Raw genomic sequence first — 21,109 nt, forward strand, 5'->3', positions numbered from 1 at the left:
TGGGTTGTTTCATATGCAAATAGCTGGGGAAATTGCACATGGCCAATAAGTGGGTCACCGTGCAGACAAGGGGTCTTACAGAAGACACAATGGGGGGAGGTCTGTACAAAAAGGTTAGTTTGATTTGTTTCCCTTAGTTTTTTTTCCCATGAGGTGTTCTCCAAAGCTTGCATTAGTTTAGACTACTGATCCCAGGTTTCCCAGTACACCTTATGTGGATATTTCTACAAGGCTTTTGTTACCAGCAATATAGAAATTGTGAGTGGTCAGTACAACTTGGTGTTTGTTTCTGTCCGTTTGTATGGCCGAATATAAAGCAATTGCTCTGCCCTAATAGCAGGAGGGGGAACAGAAAGGGAAGTGGGGGGTCACAGTGTCCCCCTCAGCAAGATTCCTGATTCTCAACGGTTAGGCGTCCTTGTGAAGGGATTCTCTCCCTGCTCCAATTGCCTTCCCTATTTTCTTATTCGTAACTGGATTCTTTTACAAAAACCAGACCCTAACTATTATGACTAAGATTAGTTACGGACTGTTATATCAGCCAATTATTTCAATTTTGAGACCATTCCATTTGTCAAAATGTCCACTTGGTGGATTCAAAAGTTTTACCTCTACATCTGCCTCTGCATTGTGAATGGATAAGAATTTTTGTTTTCAAAATTATTGTGATAAATATGTTTATTAATCATTTATAACTGATTTATTGTCAATAAATTTGTATTATATCTCTAAGTTTTTTATTTAATTTTCCATGAATTGTAGATATAAAATCTTTTCATTAGCTTATTGTATTGCTAGTTATTAAATTAAAATTTGTATTGACTGAATTAAAAAATAAACAATCTTATGCATTATTTTATTTTATCAGTAAATTTTTTTTGCTGATTTTCGACTTTAAACGCATATTATTCCTGACTGCTGAATTGGTACCAAAACTATTAAGTAAAAATAAAGAGATTTCATTATATCATATGTTATATCTTTTGAGATACAGTGGGTTGATATTACAGTAAGTTAATAATTTCTTCATGAAAGAAGTCTCTTATGCTAATTAAGCCTGTATTTGATTAATAATACAGTAACAAATTTAATATTGTGAAATATTATTACAAATTAATATAGTTTTTAAAACATTTTCTATTTTAATATATTTTAACATGTCATTTATTCCTGTGATGGCAAAGCTGAATTTTCAGCATTCATTACTCCAGCCTTCAGTGTCTCATAATCCTTTAAAGGGATCATTGGATGCCCATTTTACATTTTTAAGCTGATATGATTCTTTAGGGTCTTAATGAAAAGTCTATACTACTTTGGTTAAAATGTCTCAATGGTAGTGTAAAAAACACCTTCTTTACCCTGTCAAAATCAGCTTTGTTTTCAGCACGCTGTTCTAGTCCATGTTTCTTTAAATCCTAGTGAGCTCTGCTGACTCCGCCCCTCTCTTCCGTGGAGTGACGAGCAGACCATAGATATGTGTAGATCCCTATTAGACTGCTCCAGATACGTTGACGCGTCAGCCATCTCGCATTCACCATAATAATCAATGAATATTAAAAAATATACAAGCATATAACTTGCTGTTGTAGACGCACACAGTCAATGCGCTCAAAGATTCTCAGACCGTTCCAAAAATGGCGGATGGCTTGCGTATCGCGGCCCATAGAAACAGTTGATAATGAGGCATCTAGGTATATATCTCTATGGAGCATCCTAAACTTCAGCCGTGAAACTGGCTAACTAGCACATTATTAGGAAAGGCAATTTGCAAAGATTCATAAAAACCCTTATACTCACTTCTTCTGTGGATAAAGCTGGATCACGAATGATTCGCGCAAACATAAACGCATTTATGTACAGTAGATCGGGGATCGGCGCATTCCCTTCAAAATGAAAGTAACGTTAATCCTCTGCGTCTTCAGCAGCTCAGATGTCGGGAGTAAATGACGACTGCTATATTCTTTATTACATCCAACAACAAAACACCTCAGTCGCTTAATTGGAGACATTTTGTCTTTCCCTGCACCGGAGGCGAACAGCTCTAGGAATAAAAGAAAAACTCTGGGTGGATTTTCATCATTATAGGATGGATGTGTACGCATTTATGTTCAAACGTGTAAAGTGAATTTTGCATCCAATGACCCCTTTAAAAATCGTTTTGGTGCTCAAGAAACATTTCTTATTATTGTCAACGTTAAAACAATGAAACAGTTGTGCTGCTTAATAGTTTTGTATCAGTGATACACTTTGTCAGGATTATTTGATTAATTGAAAGCTCAAAAGAACACCATTTAGTTAGAGTTCTTTTAAAATGATATACAAAAACCTTTTACTGTCACTTTTTGATCAATTTAATCTGTCCTTGCTGAATATTTTTGTTAAAGTGTAGTGTAAGTTATGAAGGTAAATGTAAAAAATGTCACCGTTGTCTCTGGTCTACCCTACAGCCCCTCATATGAACAGTTCTTATCAGTCAGTCACTACTGAAAATCCAAGATCTTGCGTTGGGTGCTGGGATGTGTAGCCTTTGGTGAATTTGAGTGCAGCGGCGTTGCTGTGCTGTATTTGTTTGTTTTGTGGGCTGTGGCTAACTGTCTCCTTGGGTCTGTTTGGGGAGCCGACGGTCTCACAGGATATGGTGTGTTTCCTCAGGTGATGATAGCAAACTGTTCCGGCCTGCTCTGTGGTGATTCAGCTGGATGCCTGAGTGGGAAGAGGGGAAGTGTAGGAGGAGATAGAGGGACAGAGGGATGTGCAAAACTGGAAAAAAATAACAAAAACAGTGAAGAAAAGCCATATGAAATCAAATACAAGCTTCAAAGAGATAATGTGCGTCTACATCTCACCCTTCGGCCTAATAGCAACAAGCTCAGTCGGCACCCTTGCAATGTCTTGATGGACAGTGACAATGAAGTGATTACTGTGACAGTTCATAGTCTACATATAAACAGCGGCCCTCATGCGTGACGCACACTTTGCGTGTAACTAGGCCATGGCAGGGTCCTCAACTACAGGCTGAACTCACTCCAGCACTGGCCTGGATTCTTCTGCCACTGTTCTCACTGTCCCGCAGCGCCAAAGTCTCCTGCTGTCACATGAAGTGTAGTGTCCTGGAACCCTACAGACCCCCCACCGTGAGCTCAGCAGAGGGGGTCCGACCCTCTGAGCTCCTGCCTTTATAACATCAAAGACAGAATCACAAAGCTAAGGATTTAGCCCAGGCTCCAATTGAGTCCAAACCTCTTGGCAGTGGTTTTAAAGATGGAAGAGAGTGGAACATGATGGCAGTCATATCTGTAATGTTCGTTGAAGGTAGTGGCATGCGTCTTTGTGTATATGATGACTCGCTTTATTAAGTTACAATCACACCCAGTCTCATGACACCATCTGTATGTCCGAAGTGTTTATAACGGGTGTTTTGAATTTGGCTTTTAATTAAGGAGGTGGCTGGAAAAGTTATTTGCCCAACCTGTTTCTCAGAGTCATAGTTACAAGGTGAAGGTGTTGTTTTATTTATTTACATAACAGTTGGGTTTGGAGTCAAGATTTTTTATGTTTTTGAAAGAAGTCTCTTATGCTCACCTAAATTGCATTTATCTATATAAAATTGAGCAAAACTGTAATATTGTTAAATATTGGTACAATTTAAAATAACTGTTTTCTATTTCCAACTTTTTACGAATGCAACAACTTATCTCTATGGTTTTGTGGGTAGTTTTGGCAGTAGAGAAGTAGGCATATTTAGACATGGGGCGAGTGTAAACAAATCCCAAAAAGTTTTGGGATCTGATCACCAGAAACGCATGTGATCCCATTTGTAGTGTAACATTTCCTAATTCGTCCCAGGCCACCTACTTGCCACATAATCGTTTCAACCAAAACAATGGTTTTAAACTTTGCGAACAGGGTATGGCTCTACAAGTGCTTGTTCAAAACATTTGGGGAAGACTTGCACAAGATTTCATTTGCTCTTTTTGACATCTCTGCATTTAAAAACTGTGTGCACTTTAAACCCTACAAGCCATCGACAATACCTTCCTCAATCAAAGAAAATGTTTTCTTCTCTTCTTCTTTGAAGGACGAGAGGAGTTTATTACAGGCGTCTTATGCAGCTGGAAAGAAGCCATTGCTTTTCAAGCAGCGCTTTTTCATTTCCACCTTGAGCACCTCTTGCCCGTCTTTAGTATTTTGTCCTGCTTCGGCACATTTGTGTCTATGTGCTCTTTGTTTAGGAGCAAAGCTATTGTAACGTATACTACCAGGATGCAGAAACGGTCCCGGTGTTGTTTGGAGCTGGAGTGAAGCTTGAGTCTTTGGTGTTGCTGTGGTATTCAAAGGCTGAACACTTTGTGCTTTGCTGATAAAGTTTCAAGTACTTTGGATGACCTGTCGCTTATGTTTCTATGGTTGTCTATTCTTATTCGAGTCACAAGCTTTTATTGAGAAAAGCGCCTGGCATGTAAACAGAGGTCACATTGAAAAGTTGACCATAGGAATAGATGAGTAATTGGTCTTGGCTCTTGCGGTGCAGAGAAGCTTGGTTGTTTTCATTGAGGTAAAAACTGAGCTGAATTTTGGACACAAGGAAAGCAGGATTTCCTGTAATTTTGCACATTCTGAATATAATGTAGATTAAATCACTGCTTACACATGCTGAGGCACAAGTTATGTATCAGTGCATCTGTGTGGCGACAAGACAATGAAACATTGTACGCAGTTATCGTTTGTTGTAACAATTTTGATACGTGATATATTTATGAAGGTTATAATGTGTTTTATTGGGAAATACTTTGATAATTTCCTAAATCTACAAAAAATAAAACAAGCCAGCTGTTTTTTTTAGTTAGCAGGTCTTTAAATATTATTGGTTTATATTATCTTTTTTTTAAAGAATTTTTATGTATGTTTATGTTTATCTATTTTATATATAGAATTACAGGATATGTAATTGAGTGAATTGTTAGTGTAAGAGAAATGACATTGTCTGCAGAGCAGTATGTAAATGGTGTGACGATGACAGTCAGGGTTGACCTGTGATTAAATTTTGCATGGTTTTCTGGATGGCTCTAAGATTATGTTGTACCCCCTCAGATTAAAATGTAGACATGTAAACCTGAATGATTTTTGAATGGATTACAGAGGTTTAGCTCTTTGGAAAAACTGTGATGCATGTGAAGGAGAAAATCATGGTGAATTTGGGATGGCTTTAGGCAGGTTTATTAGTTTCTCTGATGGTTTAGGCAATAAACGGTGCTGTAAAGATTTAGCATGAGCATGAGGATGCTCTGTGTCCTTGTTAGCAGTTCATGAACTGATTGTGATTCTCCTGCCATTGTTATTCTTGAGCTTTTTGAACACCCTCACAATGCTGGTTAATGCCCAACTATACATAAACAGCCGGGCAGGCTAGAGCACCATTCAGAGCACACTGCTTTCTCAAATCTCTCTGAGTCTTTGTAATGCCTCTGTCAAGAAAATAAGCACAGAAACATTGCTCCGCTCGGCCCTTTCTGTTCTTCAAAGACCTGACTGCAGGAACTGGGGCACAGAGGGAAAGAGAATATGTGAATGTTCGTTAAATACAAACAAGAGTTTCATCAGATTCCCCAGTGCAAGTTTCTCAGCACCATCCCCGTGTCCTGTAGTTTATCGGTGGTGAAATGCCTCACTCCAAGTAAAGGGAAAAGGATATTGCAACAATTAAACCGTGGTAACCTTCTCTGAAGGACACAGACATCATGATAAGCGGTGTCATGTGATGCCACAGCTTTTCTGAAGACAAAAGCAGTGATATTTATGATTTTAAAAGGTCATTCATCACTAAACTTTGTCAACCTTTGTTATCTTCTGCAGTTTTGCAAGCATAGAGCATGTTGTCTTTTGCTAGGTACATATTAGCGAAGCACCTCCTGGCTGATGGCGTTTAGGGGTGGTGGTGTGGCGTAACAGATGTTTGGGTTTGTTTTGGGGCAGTTCGCCGTGGTTATTTTAGGTGGTGTTGTGGTTAATGAGTAAGGTATTACTGACCAGTCAGGGCAGCGGAGAGGGAGAGAAATTCAAAGAGGGGCTTCAGGACTTTGAACTCTAAGCAGAACTGACATAAATCCACCCGTCTGCTAATGAGTCACTGCTGTGTTAGGTTTGGAAAGACTTGATTTTAACAAAGAGTTGCGCCATCGTCCGGATGTTTGTTGATTACAGGGTTTGCAATTGTAGTTCCACTCCATTAGGGCACAGCAGGTATTTCAGACACCATCTTACATGTAACCTATAATCCTGATCTAAGGCATTTACTTGTGAATTTAAAAAAAGCACTTTAGAAATTTGTAGAAAATACAATGTCGACTACAGTTAGCATTTATCAGACAGCATTTATCAGCTTTTTGTCAAGTATTGTCTTTGTCCACAGTTGCTCTCAATGGATGCTTAAACCAGCTAGGCAACATTCCCTCAAGCATAGCAAATGATCTACCTGCTCGTCTGGTTCTGGGGCCATCCGTGTTGTCTGTAATCTTTGAGCTGTCATCAACAGGATAAAGAGTCCTTCGGTGCATGACAGCTGTCTCGGTTTGTTAGCTGAAAACCTCACAAGGAGTTCTGTACGTGTTGTTTTAGGTATCCTTGTCCATAGCTGTCTTAATAGCAGAATGAGTTTGGAATGACACAATGCATTTGACACGTACAGAAGCTCTACAGGACAGTCTCGCTTATTCATAAAACTTGGCGTAGAAGAACGAAGAGCGCTCTGTAATACTGGCTGAGGAAAAGCCCAAACCAGATAAACAGGCAGCCACCAACAGAGCACAGCCTAATTAAGGAATTTGCTCACGTTCTGAGACGGCTGCTGAAGCCGTAACTCGTCAAAAGGCTTAAAGAATCAGGAAACTGTATAATGTGCCAGGTTGAGTCATTGAGAAACTGAAGGAGACATGCTTAGCTGACTCGAAATGGATGGCACTAGTAAATCGAACAGGGTCGTCCAGTTTAACCTCACCTCTGTTGCCTCTGATTCACTGCATTTATATTGGCCCACATCATTTAAGGGGGAGTCAAAGGTCAGAGGCCTGTTGTCCCACACTCACTTTTCCATTAGACACATTGTTGTAGGAGTTCGTTGATGAGTACTTCAACTCCAGCACTATAGAAATTTATATATCTAAATTTTAACTTTAAACCAGCTTCTACAACTCAAAAATTCACTAGTAGGTAAACTGACAAGCATATTTAAATATGTATAACTGTCTAACTAAGCTGTATTTAGCATGATATTTGTATTTTATCCTGAATATGAACCAGCACAACTGTTTTCATTTCATACAGATAATAATAAGAAAATCAGTATATTATAATAATTTCTGAAGGATCATGTCACACTGAAGACTGAAGTAATGGCTGCTGAAAATTCAGCTTTGCAATCACAGATAAATTGAAATTAATGTTGGAAAGGTAATTATATTTCACAATATTTTTCTGTAATTTTCTGTATTTTTGATCAAATAAATGCAGCCTTGGTGCACTGTAAAAAAAATCCAACTTTTGAAAAGTTCTACTAACCAATGTAAAAAAGTGGCCTGAACAAAGAATTTTTAGTAGAAGTCAGTTTAATTTTTGGTGTGAACTGAACAAAAATACTCTAAACATGTCGCTAGCAAAAGTTGTTTTGACCTTACTTAGATACTCAAGTATTTGTTCACAACATATCCAAATGTTCTCCCAGCTATTCAAATTGAGTCATCTGAACAAACTACTATTTTACATTGAACAACATTGCACAAGTTCCCAGCATGTATTGCAGCTTGAAAACATTTTATGTTAATTATTATTAAAATGTTATCATTGTTTTAAATTTTACTGGCTTAATTTATATTGCTGCTGCTGTTGTCACTGTCAGTGAGCTGTCATGTGGATCAGAGTTCATATTTTTACTGATTTAAACCATGATTTGTTGATCCTCACCATGGTTGAGAATGTGCTGAGGTATTGTATATGTACATCTCATAGCAACTTGTTTAATACATTTGTCTATTAACATAAATGTTTGCCTTAAGTTTTAAGAGGCAACTGCTACCCATATTATGTAGAAGGCTTTGAAAATAAACATGCATCTAAAAGAAAGAGGATTGTTAAAAAAACAATAGCATTGCTAAATGCTAAAACATCTTTGGTTGCTCTGACAGATCTTTTAACACTCAGTAGACTGACTTTTATTCATTAGATGAACTAAAGTTTTTAATTTGTCGGTTGCTAGTTGAGTTAACTTAAAAAGTTGATAGGTTGCCTTATTTTTTTTAGTTAGGTCAACTTTTCTTTACTTTTTTTTACAGTGTGAGCATAAGAGACTTTACAAAATCTTTACAAAAATTTTAATGACTCTAGAATCTAAATAAACCTACAAATGCCATTTGCTTGAGATTAGGTCTATTGTTCTTATAATTCAGTGAGAACCAGTGTTAGGATGCGTCAGTTTTGCCTGAAGTTGTTCATTTTGCTGTGTGTTTTCAAGATAACTAATTTTATGTAACGTTGTGTTTTTCTGTTCTGTTTTCTCTTTCTAGAACAATGTTACAGCCAGTAAGGAAAAGGAGGAAGTGGAGGCGGCACGGAAGGCATCCGAGGGCCAGGCTGGCCGTCTGTCTCAGGAGTTGGAGAGACTGCGCAAGAGGGCACAGGAGCTGGAGAATGAGGTTGCCAAACTCAACCGCATCATTGATGAAGCCAAGCTGCAGGAGAGCAGGCTGGGGGAGCGAGCTGCCCGTCTGGAGGTACCTTCAGCCCTCTCTTTGATTGTGTGAAAAAGAAACACTTACATTTATAATCACAACCCCAAGGCAAACGTCACATGAACTTCTCATGTGCTGAGATTTTCTGCCACTTAGTTTTAAATGACATTCTAATGATTATCAACATGAGGCAGTTTCCCCAGACGAAGATTAAGATTGTCCTGTCTTGAATTCCATCAGCTCTGAATCCCCATTAACTCTTCCCTTTAGTCTGTGTCTAGAAATGCAGACACAGAGATGTAAAACGTCTGTAATGTGTTTGTTTGTGAATAGAAAGAGAAAAGGCAGTTGGAGGAGTCTCTGGCTGAGGTCAGGGAACAGGAAGAGGAAATGACCCGTGCAAACCGGGCTCTTAGCACTCGCCTAGAGGATGTGCAGGTGAGACTTGGGAAACCCAAGATTGAGCCGGAGCTAAGATATCAAAAAATCATGTTTGGTGGAGTTGCTTTGTGTACACAACCGTTTAAAAGTTTGGGGTCCCTAAGATGTTAGTTTTGAAAGAAGTCTCGTATGTTCACCAAAGCTGCATTTATTTGATTAAAAATACTGTACTGTTGTTATTATTATTATTATTATTATTATTATATATTAAAATGTATTTCATACTGTGGGGGTGGGGAAGTCGTGGCCTAATGGTTAGAGAGTTGGACTCGTGATCCAAAGGTTGCGGGTTCGAGTCTCCGGCCGGCAGGGATTGTAGGTGGGGGGAGTGAATGTCCAGCGCTCTCTCCACCCTCAATACCACGACTGAGGTGCCCTTGAGCAAGGCACCGAACCCCCAACTGCTCCCCGGGCGCCGCAGCATAAATGGCTGCCCACTGCTCTGGGTGTGTGTTCACGGTGTGTGTGTGTGTGTGTGTGTGTGTGTGTGTGTGTGTGTTCACTGCTGTGTGTGTGCACGTTGGATGGGTTAAATGCAGAGCACGAATTCCGAGTATGGGTCACCATACTTGGCTGAATGTCACTTCACTTCACTTCATATAACAGAATTGTACAATATATTTTAAAATGCAAGTTTTTCCTGTGATCCAGTCTTCAGTGTCAAATGATCTTTCAGAAATTATTCTAATATACCGATTTGCTGCTCCAGAAACATTTCTTAGTGTTATCAATGTTGAAAACAGTTTTGCTGCTTAACCTTTTTGTGGAAACCACAATATATTTTTAAGTATTCTTAGATGAATAGAAAGTTGAAAAGAACAGCATTTATTTGAATTAAAATGTAATGCTGCCAAACGATTAATCGAGATGAATCGCATCCAAAATAAAAGTTTTTGTTTACATAATATGTGTGTGTGTACTGTATATTTATTATGTATATATAAATACACACAAATACAGTATATATTTGGAAAATATTTACAAGTATATACATTTATATATTTATAATCTTATATTTTTATATTTTATATATATAGATATATAAATATATTTAATATATAATTTTTTTCTTAACTATATACATGCATGTGTTTGTATGTATATATACATAATACATGTGTGCATACTGTGTATATTTATTAGGTAAAGAAAAACTTTTATTTTGGATGCGATTAATTGTGATGAATCGTTTGACAGCACTAATAAAATTATATTTTCATAACAATATAAAAGTCACTAATGTATCCTTGAAGAGTATTTATTTCTTTCAAAAAAATCTTTCTGACTAACTTTTGAACACTAGTGTAGACGTCTAAATTATACAGTCAAATTATCATAATGTGGTCTTTTTTTTTTTTTTACAGATTCAGATATGTATACGTTTCATTCTGGTCACACATCTTAAAACTATCATTTTAAGCAGCTTTACTATTTCAATAATTAGCCTAAAGTAATTTATCTTTTACTGTGTTAAATGATGCTTTTCCATCCATAGAGAAACTCAACCAAAATGACCCAAGAGCACCAGGAGCTGCAGGAGCGACTAAAGGATGAGAGGAGTCAGAAAGAACAGTTTAAAAACACCAAGAATGAGATTGAAGATGAGAGGAGACTGCTGGACCGGACTGTGGAGAAACTGCAACGGGAGGTGAGAATAATGTGCTTTTTTTTTTTTTTTTATCATGTAAAGTTGCTTTCAGTATGTGCTTTTGATTTCACTGAGGAGCATAACCTGAGCTGGTTAACTAGCGTAATTTGTGTCACAGAAACCTGGGCTGAAGCCGATAAATGTCTGAAGAATTGGCAAGTTTTTTTTTTTCCTCTGTCCTACTGGTTTTCAATATCTCTTTCTGTCTGTATAGATGTATGAGATAGTGGAGGCGTCTCAGAGCTCAACTCAGGAGCTGCAGGAGCAGATAGACATGTATAAGGAGAAGAACCGGAGGGAAATGGCAGAGTTGCAGAAACAGCTGAGAGAGGGAGGACTGGAGCTGGAGAAGTCATGTCTTACCGCCAAGACCCTTCAGGAGGAGGTGGGTGGAGGAGGGCCGTTATATCAACAAGATTTTACGAAAAAAGCCAACCTGAAGCCAAGCCTGAAAACAAAACAAATCATTTCTAAATCCTGAAATAGTCTAAGAACCAGCTGGTCTGAGCTGCAACTGCTTTATTAAACAGTTTTAATATTCAAATTCAAATTCAAATTTTTATTTGTCACATACACAGTCATACACAGTACGATATGCAGTGAAATGCTTGTACGGCAGCCAGTGACCTTAAAAAATGTTAATAAGAAGAAATACAAAAGAAAATAAATTTAACTGGTAAATAAACTGTACAAATAAGGGCATATATATATATATATAAAAATTTTAAAGTGGCAATGCAAAAGTGACTTATGAAACGTTAAAGTGACTTATGAAGTGTCATGTGCAATGGTTCAGATATATAAATATGTATTGCATGAATGTGTCCATGATTGTCCAGTCAATGTCAATGTTTCAAAGATATTACTCCTGTGTGATGGTGTGATTGAGAGACCTTATCGCCTGCGGGAAGAAGCTCCTCCTCAGTCTCTCTGTGTTGGTCTTCAGGGAGCGGAATCGCTTCCCAGACCGCAACAGAGAGAACAGTCCATTGTTGGGATGGCTGAGGTCCTTTACGATATTCCTGGCCTTGGTCCAGCACCGCTTGCTGTAGATTGAGTGCAGGTCAGGGAGTTCGGTGCGGATGATGTGCTCAGCTGATCGCACCACCCTCTGTAGAGCTCGTCTGTCCTGCATGGTGCTGTTTCCAAACCAGGTCATGATGTTTCCCGTCAGGATGCTCTCTATGGTACAGGAGTAGAAATTCCTGAGCACTTTAGAGGGCAGTCTGAAGTCTCTCAAGCGTCTGAGGTGGTAGAGACGTTGCCGGGTCTTTTTCACCACGGTGTTGATGTGACAGGACCATGACAGGTCCTGCGTGATGTGAACACCGAGGTATCGGAAGCTGTCCACTCTCTCCACTGGGCTCCTGTTGATGATGGGGGTCTGGTAGTTCCTCTCCTGCTTTGTACTAAAGTCCACTATCAGCTCCTTTGTCTTGCTGACGTTCAGGAGGAGATTGTTCCTCTGGCACCAGTTCTCCAGATTTACAATCTCCTCTAGGTAGGCCGACTCATCATTGTTGGTGATCAGGCCCATCACGACAGTGTCGTCAGCAAACTTGATGATGACGGTGGAGTTGGTAGTGGCCACGCAGTCGTGGGTGTACAAAGAGTACAGCAGGGGGCTCAGAACACAACCCTGGGGGGCTCCAGTGCTGAGAGTGAGTGAGGCTGAGACATGTCCGCCCATCCTTACTGCCTGTGGTCTGCCAGTCAGAAAATTGGAGATCCACTGACACATTGATGAGCTGAGTCCCAGGTGCTCCAGCTTGGTGGTGAGTGTGGAGGGAATTATGGTATTAAATGCAGAGCTGTAGTCGATGAAGAGCATTTTAACATAATTCCCTTTCCTAGTGTCCAGGTGAGTAAGTGATGTGTGGAGGAGATGTGAGATTGCATCGTCTGTGGAACGGTTCTGGCGGTATGCAAACTGTAGTGGGTCGAGTGTGTCCGGTAGTGAAGAAATGATGAAGTCTCTGACCAGGCGTTCAAAGCACTTCATCACTACTGAGGTGAGGGCTACAGGGCGATAGTCATTGAGAGAAGCAGGATGAGGTTTCTTCGGGACAGGAACAATGATGGACTCTTTGAAGCATGTGGGGATCACCGACTGAGATAAAGAGATGTTGAATATCTCTGTGAACACAGGTTTATTCTGTGTATATTCTGTTTATTAAGCACACGCTGCAGTTATTTTGTCAGCCGCTTTTAAATGCATGGGCTCTTTAAAGTCGGGTAAATTCTGATTGGCTGTCACTGTCTTTACTGTAAAAAAAAGTTTTTTGAAAGTGATTCCAACGATATTGTTTCTGCGTGCCATTATCATTATAGTAATGGTGTGGACTTCCCAATTGTCATAGAGTTGAAAATGATTTTTAAAATTGTTATAATTATCACTAAACCTTTGATACTTAGTGCTACAAAACGCATAAATATGTTCAAGACTGTGGTATTACCATTATAACTTTCCAAAAAAGTTCAATTATGCAGTTTGTTTGACATGGAATAGGGCCTACAGATAGGGAAATCACATTTCATTGGTAGGATCATCTGAGGTAAACATTTGAAAGTGAAACACAGAGAAGCCTGTCAGTGTTTAAGCCCTTATCCTCAGATTTTATGCTTTAAAAAATCATGTAAATATGGGAAGTGTATCTAGCCAAAGTAAAGCTTGCATTTCTTACAAAGATGTACTACGTGTTTCTGAAGAAGCATAACAGTTGGCTAGAGATCAATTTCAATGTAAACTCCGCCAAATGCAACGTTAAACATAATTTGCATAACTTCCATGTTATTCAGCTGATCTCTTTCTCTGTGGAGATGAATATCACCATATCAGCTCTCTCAGTGTTAAATAAACCACTGGAATGTTCCTTGCCACCATTAATCATCGGCCGACATTATTTTGGCAGATCAGATTTTTCAGTCACTTCAGCTCTTATTTGCAGTCCCTATCCAACCCTTCAGTTTACATACTCAACAACTCCAAGTGGGACTAACCTTTGACCTCTGCTGTTATGCGCTTTAACCCTGTCAGCACTGTGGCATTTGAAGAATGTTATTGTTTGATATCAGCCCTGTGAATGAGGTCCTGTGAAACAGTGGGGACGGGGACCCATCCCCCAATCTCATTAACACTTTATGAGCTGAGAACAAGAGTGTAATCTGGCCCGCTTTCAACACTCACTGATTGACTGTAATTCTGCTCTGCTGCCTGTGAAATATCTGTTCATGAGCGGAGAAGGGAACAGAGTGTCAGGAAGAAAGATACAAAGAAAAGCAAACATTGAAAAGAGATGGAACAGTGAGACGTCCTCCGCTGCACAGCTGTGTGTGAAGGAAGAGAGGGATGCTGTGTTCCTGTGGGGAGTGTTGGGTCTGAACGATGACCTACTGACACCTCATCCTCCCAGAATTCCATTTTACACATGTTCTCCTCTCTGACACACTCTCCTCATACAGATCATGACCTGAATCTCACAGCTGTTTCCTCTGGAACGATACACCTCTGCTGCTCTCTGCTATAAAACCAAATCACACCCATGTATGCTCCTTACATGCAGTACACACATTAACACATTTTTTCTTATTTATTGAATATTTATTACCCTGTTTCTTCTTTAAAATTACATGTAAATCTCACAATCACTTGTTCATGTCAAATAGTACATTTCACATGTGTTTGAGTTAACTCTTGACAAAGGCAGCATCTTTTGGCCAAAAATGTAACTGCAGGAACAGGACAGCAAAATGTAGAAATCATGTTCAAGAGAGATATTCAGTTCACACATATCACAGCATAAATATCATGGTACAAATTAAATTGTAATTATGTTTAGAGGGACAAAATTCAGTGGCAGATGTTTTAAATCATACATACAATTATTAAACTATTCATATTATATATCACACCATTTTTCCTCTGTAGGGTACGGGATATATAAAATATGATATATTATAAATGCATCTTCACTTAGACTATATGGTTCAGAAGTTTGGGGTCAGTAAGATTTATATTTCTTTCTTTCATTTTTTTTCATTAGTACTTTTATTCAGCAAGGATGCATTAAATTGAAAAGTGACATTAAAGGCATTTACAAATAAATGTTGTTGTTTTAAACCTTTTCAAATGTGGATTCTACAAAAGTATTAAGCGACACAAATGTTTTCAGCATTGTAATTTGAGCAGCAAATCAGCATATTAGAATGATTTCTGAAAGACCAGGTGACACTGAAGACTGGAGAAATGTCTGCTGAAAATTCAGCTTTACAATCACAGGAATAAATTACATTTTAAAATATACTCCTATAGAAAACAGTTACTTTAAATTGTAATAATATGTCATAATATTACTGTTTTACTGTTGTTGGTTTTTGATAAGAAACTGCTTTTAAAAATCTTAGTCTTTCCAGCCCCAATCTTTTGAAAATTAATCTTTTCACCACTTCTGTATGTTAATTGGCTAATTTAATTATGCTTTCAGACACCAATAAGAGTATAATACTCCGATCTGTTTAACACATTTTTACCAAATCAAAATCCACTACAGAATTCTGCAGGTTATCACCCAAAATCGGTTTCATCTTAGGCCTGTTCACAGCCATCCGACTGGATGTAAAGTGTTCTCAGAGACTAAAATGTGACTGTTTGTGTGTTTCAGCTGGCTCGTGTGCAGGAGGATCTGCGGCAGTGTCAGAAAGACAGAGATGAAGCGCTGCAGAGAGTGAAGGACCTGGAGCAGAAGGTTTTTGAACTAGAGGTCGAGACCGAGACCAAAACCCATTCAAATGACAAAACCAGACAAGTCAAACTCTTGGAGGTACAGCACTAATAGAGACAAGTCTTCTTTTTACCGTCGTCAAATGTTTATTGAACTGTTGACTGTTATAATGTACATTTGTTCTAATGAACAAAGTGCTTTCATCTGTCAACAGGACCATCTGTGTGCGGTGCAGATGGAGCTGGAGGAGGAGAGACAGAATGGAGACTTGCAGTTGGAGAGAATAGACAGAGGAAGAGAACAAGTGAGATCCTCTTGACCCGTTTTGTTATTAATATTTTACCATAATCAATAGTTAAATCATTAAAACATATATGGGAAAAGATGTTTAAATCATTAAGAATCATTAAAGATATATGGGAATTTTACAGTGAATGAATCTATCTTATATTTTAGATTCTTTAGAGTCTAGATTACTCAGATATCTCTCTTCAAGAGGTGCATCCAGGGATGCTTTTTAAATAGTATTGAAGACGTTCACATGTATATGTACCTTTTCCTCATTATCTCGCCCATTTAAATGGTGGAAATATTAGTTTATAGTAAAATTCATACATAATTTATTTGTCTAACAAACTAACGTAAAACATTTAATCATAAGCCTTTTTTTATTTGACTGGTGTCTGTATTGTACAGTCTACAGAATTTTTTAAATTTACATTAAAGTGAACTGAGGAAATGCACAATTTTCAAATCATGTCTGTACTGCTCAAAATCTAGTATTTTTAAGATGTCCTTCTCCATTAGTACTTTGTTACAAGCCACACACACTTTTTCATTCCTGGTGAAATACAAGTGATGGAATTGAACTTGAATGCTTGATCCGCTGTTGGGTTCTTCATTTTTTAAAGTTGCACTCGAGATTCAGAGTTAATTCACACCAGAGCAAGAGAAAGATGGAGTGTGAGAGGGAGTGCATTGTAAGAGGAGTTTGTGTAATCGTTCTCTTTGGCAGCCTGCCTCTTGGTGAAAGAGTGCCTGTCCGAATTTCAGGCATCAATTAAGTGCTTTCTCTAAAGCTCCACTTCGGCCAAAATATGCAAGCGGCCAGGCATCTCAAGCCGGCCAGTGGCAAAGCTTACACTAAAGCATCGAAACATCCAGAATTGCCCAAGCAGAGGTTTGAAGCAAGAGGCCGGAGAGAATTCTTCCTTCCTGAACGATAATCCCAGTAAAGGAAACATGTTGCAATCTCAGGCACAGATGATGCATGTTTCCTGAGAAACAAGGTCTGGTTTCTACAATCCCAAACTTGAAGTGTTGGATCTTTGCTTTTTATGGAAGCAAGACAAACTTCTATGTGCAGTTTATTTTTTGAAACAAGCCATTTTAGTATCATGCATCATTTGGTTGGACTTGTGACTTCTTGAACTTGGACCTTTTAAAACTTTCTTCACAAGTAGCCCAAATTTTTCCCCTCGTTTATTGTTTGCAAAAGCTAATCTGGCGCATTGGTCCGATTGCACCTGTCGCACTACATTTAGACCCCTTAAAAAGCGACAAATCTAGATCAGGGCCGAAGATGTGATTAATAGATTATGAAGGAGTGGAGCGAGTGAGTTTTTTTTTAATTGTCTGGAAATAGAGAATCGAGGCGAATATAATGACACAATAGTGTTACACTAAGGCCGAGGTGAGTTTGTGTGGAAACAGTAGAGGGCTCTGTGTAGACGGGTGGGTTACAGAAGTGGGGGGTGGTGTCAGGATGAGCACACCTGCGTCCATGGCAGCAGGTGCACGAGCGGCTGTCTAAATGAGAGTAATCTCCCGCTCTTTGCTCACATGCTTTCTCTTTCTCTCTCTGTCTGTATCGCTCTCGTGCTTTGATTAGTTTCCGTGTGTTTTCTGCTCTGCTGACGCAGCGCCCTGCAGGGTAGAGCGGCACACGCGGCCCATCCCTCATCCCTGAGCCCCGCTGTCACACGCTAATTGGCATAAAATATCATCCACTCTTAGCGCCTGGCAGCAGACAAAAAGAGCCATCGCCTCTCTATCTATCGCTATTTTTCCTTTTCAATTTTCATCCCTTCTTCTATGTCTGTCTTCACTGCCACTGTCTTAAGGCAAGTTCTCTCTACATTTTCAACATCTTTTGTGCATTTCATGGTTTGGAAGACTGATGTCCATGAGAAATATTTTTTGTTTAGAGAATTTCAGGCAGGTGCTTTGTAAATGCTTTGGAGAAATTATAGGAAAAACATTTCACTTAAAGCCTTTATGTATAATGCATTAAAGTATTTTTAATGCATTATTTATCCATTGTAATGCACCTTATAATGCATTGAAGAATTTAATCAATGTAACCACAGTTAATACATTATAACACTTATCAATTCATTGTTACACCATTCATTTTAAATTTGCTTATAATTATTTACGACAAGATGTAATGTATTACAACACACATTATGAATAATTATAATGCATTAAACATTTTAATAACCCTTTGCATTATATGTAAAGGTTTTAATTAAAGTGTTACCAAAAATATGACCATTTAATTTAGCTAATAAAAAAAAAGAGTAAATAGCAATAACATCATCAATATGTAGATAAGTATTTATATCAGCTATGAAGTTTTGGCATTTATGTTTTTAGTTATGGAGGAGAGTTTTGTTATTGTTGGTGTATTGCGTTAGGGAGGTTTGCCACTAATGTTTGTGTCGCTGTGTTTGTGTGACAGTTGGAGCAGATGAGGAATGAGCTGATGCAGGAAAGAGCCAGCAGACAGGATGTGGAGTGTGACAAGATCTCCCTGGAGAGACAGGTAAAAACAAACCCTTCTGACTCTGATCGATGCCTTAAACCAACCATCATCTGCTCCTACAGCTCCTGACCTCTCAAACTAGCAAAACGCTTCACCTGTAACTTCCTTTATATATAATTATACATTCATTTTCCTGTAATGTGTCAAGAATAAGGATCTGAAGAGCAGGATTGCGCATCTTGATGGATCTCACAAGCCTAGTAGAGAAGGATTGGTGGCCCAGCTGGAGAACCACATCCAGGAACTAGAGGAAAGACTGGAAGCAGAGGAGAGGTAAATGAGAAAATTAATGCATTTAGTGTGTCCTAGCCATCACATCATTGGATTTTTGTAAAATGTCTTATATTAAGTAAAAAAAAAGTAACTCAATTAAATATTTAACAGGGAACGAGGCAACCTGCAGCTGGCGAATCGTCGACTAGACCGCAAAGTGAAGGAAATGATGATGCAAGTGGATGAAGAGCATCATTCACTGCAGGATCAGAAAGATCAGGTCAGTAAACATCCTCCTCTGAGAGGAAAACTAAACTAAATTTTGGAAATAATATTTAATGGGTCCTTTTAGGTATGTTGCAACACTGTGCAACAATGTTGAGTTGTGAAGCGTAGTCAGTATTGTTCTTATCTGATGTGGGGTGTGTGTGTGTGTATAGCTGAACCTGCGTCTGAAGGCTCTGAAGAGGCAGATGGATGAGGCGGAGGAGGAGATCGACCGACTGGAACACAACAAGAAGAAACTGCAGAGAGACTTGGAGGAGCAGCAGGAGGCCAACGAACAACTCCAGAGTCAGCTCAAAGCACTGCGCAGTGAGATGAGGTAACCATTCGAACGCTACTGAGATCTGGACACTTACTGCTGATCTGGGTTCAACTATGAGCAATGTGATGTCAGCTAAAATATTTCATTACCACTGAAGGAATGACGTCTCGCAGTATGTGCAGTTCAAATCGAGCTATGCGATTCATCTCACTGTCCAAGTATACATGACACTATGTGTAATTTTATATTTTAAGCATTAAATACACATTGCACATCACTTTTCATAATAAAGACATAAAGCAGAAGCCAAATGTAGTCTGATTAGCATGTACACATGCTGGACGAAGCTGAAGCTAAGCTACCGTTGTGTTGTCTGTTAGTCAGACTTCACAAAATTCAAACTGGTACAATTTCTGTCAGACTAAAGTATTTACATTTTAAAACAGCTAATAATTTAATAATAATATTTATACTGCTGGTCAAAACTTTGGAAAAATTCATGTTTTTGAAAGAAGTCTCTTATGCTCACCAAGGCTGCATTTATTTGATTAAAATACAAGAATATTGTGAAGTATCATTACAATTTAAAATGGTTTCTATTGTTTTAAAATGTAATTTATTCCTGTGATCCTGTGTAAAGCTGAATTTGACATTTTTCTTTAGTGTTGAAAACGGTTATTGTTGCTTAATATTTTTGTCTTCTCTCAAAAACATTAAAACTTTTGACCAGTAGTGTATATTATTACTAATTGAAAATCAGCCCTTGAACACATTTTATACATTTACACAATGGTTGGGCTTGTTTAATATAAAAAAATGATACTCCTATTCCTTAGTCTAACTAAAAATGGCCATTTTGTTGTTAATCCACAAGGCGTAAGAATAACTCCGCTCCAGTCCTGAATGCTGATGATGATGACGACGACGATGATGATATCAGCACTGATGGCGAGACCTACTTCAGTTCTTCATCTGGCTACAAACGCTCCAGCAGTCAGCATCATCTCTAAATTCTCTCTGTGAAAACACTACTGGAAATTGGAAAGGATGGAAATTTGCGCTCTCAGTTATGAACTCTTTGCCACAATTTCATGTAACCATGAGCCCAATCCCAATGCCTTTTTCCCATGATCATATATTTTTGCTAGGTTTTTGTACAAGTGATCTTTTATGTTTTCAGCCCTATTGATACTGTATAGCACTGTATATCTGCGTAAAATACAATGTTTGTCAACTGCATTTTCTTTTTCTTTCTGTTCTTCTTTCTTTACTGTTAAATATTTTAATTGTGCAGTTCCACTAAATCCACTGACATAAAGCCTTTAAATGATGCAAAAACTCCATTTGATATTTAACTGTCCGGAATACGAAGGACTGACAGATCTGAAGATAATTCAGACTAAACATAATAAGGGAAGTATGTATGAGGGACATTTTATATATGAAAACATACAGTTACAGCCAACTTTTTTTTTTATTTAATGAACAAGCAGATCTAATGTTTTTTTATTATTATTCATATTAAGCTGCTTTCACTTCTGTAAATGTTCATTTCATTTTTTTAGCACAGTGCCATGAAAATGTACAGCAACTGGCTGCACCAGTCTGTAGACCTGTTATTATATTGACACATTTATGTTTCCAGGATTTTTCACTCCTTTCTGAAACACAAAACAGTGTTATGGATTAAACCATATGAGCCTATTGTATTATAAAAACATTCACTGTACCTTTATATTACTCATGGGATGCTGCCCTGTACCTGCACAAATGCAAAAGCATCTATGTGCCTCTTGTTTAAAAGATGGAAATGAAATATGTCCTTTTTCCTTATGCAAACCTTGTATATTACTGTTTTGACAATCACCTTGAGAACACTGTGATGATTTGCACTGTATGTTGAAGTGAACTCTTTGTGTGTCTGGTGCTTAAATGCTGTTTAATGGAACAAAAGCGCTATTAGTTATTAGTGGATTTTTTAAGGTTTAAAAA

The 21,109-nt window shown here is 38.3% G+C and overlaps 1 protein-coding gene across 1 annotated transcript in view; it reads left to right on the forward strand.

Annotated features, from left to right (window-relative positions):
* Positions 1 to 20,898, forward strand: part of LOC306874387 (cingulin-like protein 1) — a 30,540-nt gene extending 9,642 nt beyond the window's left edge. Inside the window, exons 9-19 of the mRNA XM_079424394.1 lie at positions 8,556 to 8,762; positions 9,054 to 9,158; positions 10,657 to 10,809; positions 11,024 to 11,194; positions 15,471 to 15,629; positions 15,745 to 15,834; positions 18,274 to 18,357; positions 18,506 to 18,630; positions 18,742 to 18,850; positions 19,011 to 19,174; positions 19,992 to 20,898. Of these exons, the coding sequence (XP_079280520.1) occupies positions 8,556 to 8,762; positions 9,054 to 9,158; positions 10,657 to 10,809; positions 11,024 to 11,194; positions 15,471 to 15,629; positions 15,745 to 15,834; positions 18,274 to 18,357; positions 18,506 to 18,630; positions 18,742 to 18,850; positions 19,011 to 19,174; positions 19,992 to 20,127 (1,503 nt within the window). The 3' untranslated portion in view covers positions 20,128 to 20,898. The remainder of the gene's footprint in view (positions 1 to 8,555; positions 8,763 to 9,053; positions 9,159 to 10,656; positions 10,810 to 11,023; positions 11,195 to 15,470; positions 15,630 to 15,744; positions 15,835 to 18,273; positions 18,358 to 18,505; positions 18,631 to 18,741; positions 18,851 to 19,010; positions 19,175 to 19,991) is intronic.
* The last annotated feature ends 211 nt before the right edge of the window (positions 20,899 to 21,109 follow it).

Source organism: Barbus barbus (genome assembly GCF_936440315.1).
Source record: "Barbus barbus genome assembly, chromosome: 1".
In the NCBI taxonomy this organism is placed as follows: Eukaryota; Metazoa; Chordata; class Actinopteri; order Cypriniformes; family Cyprinidae; genus Barbus; species Barbus barbus.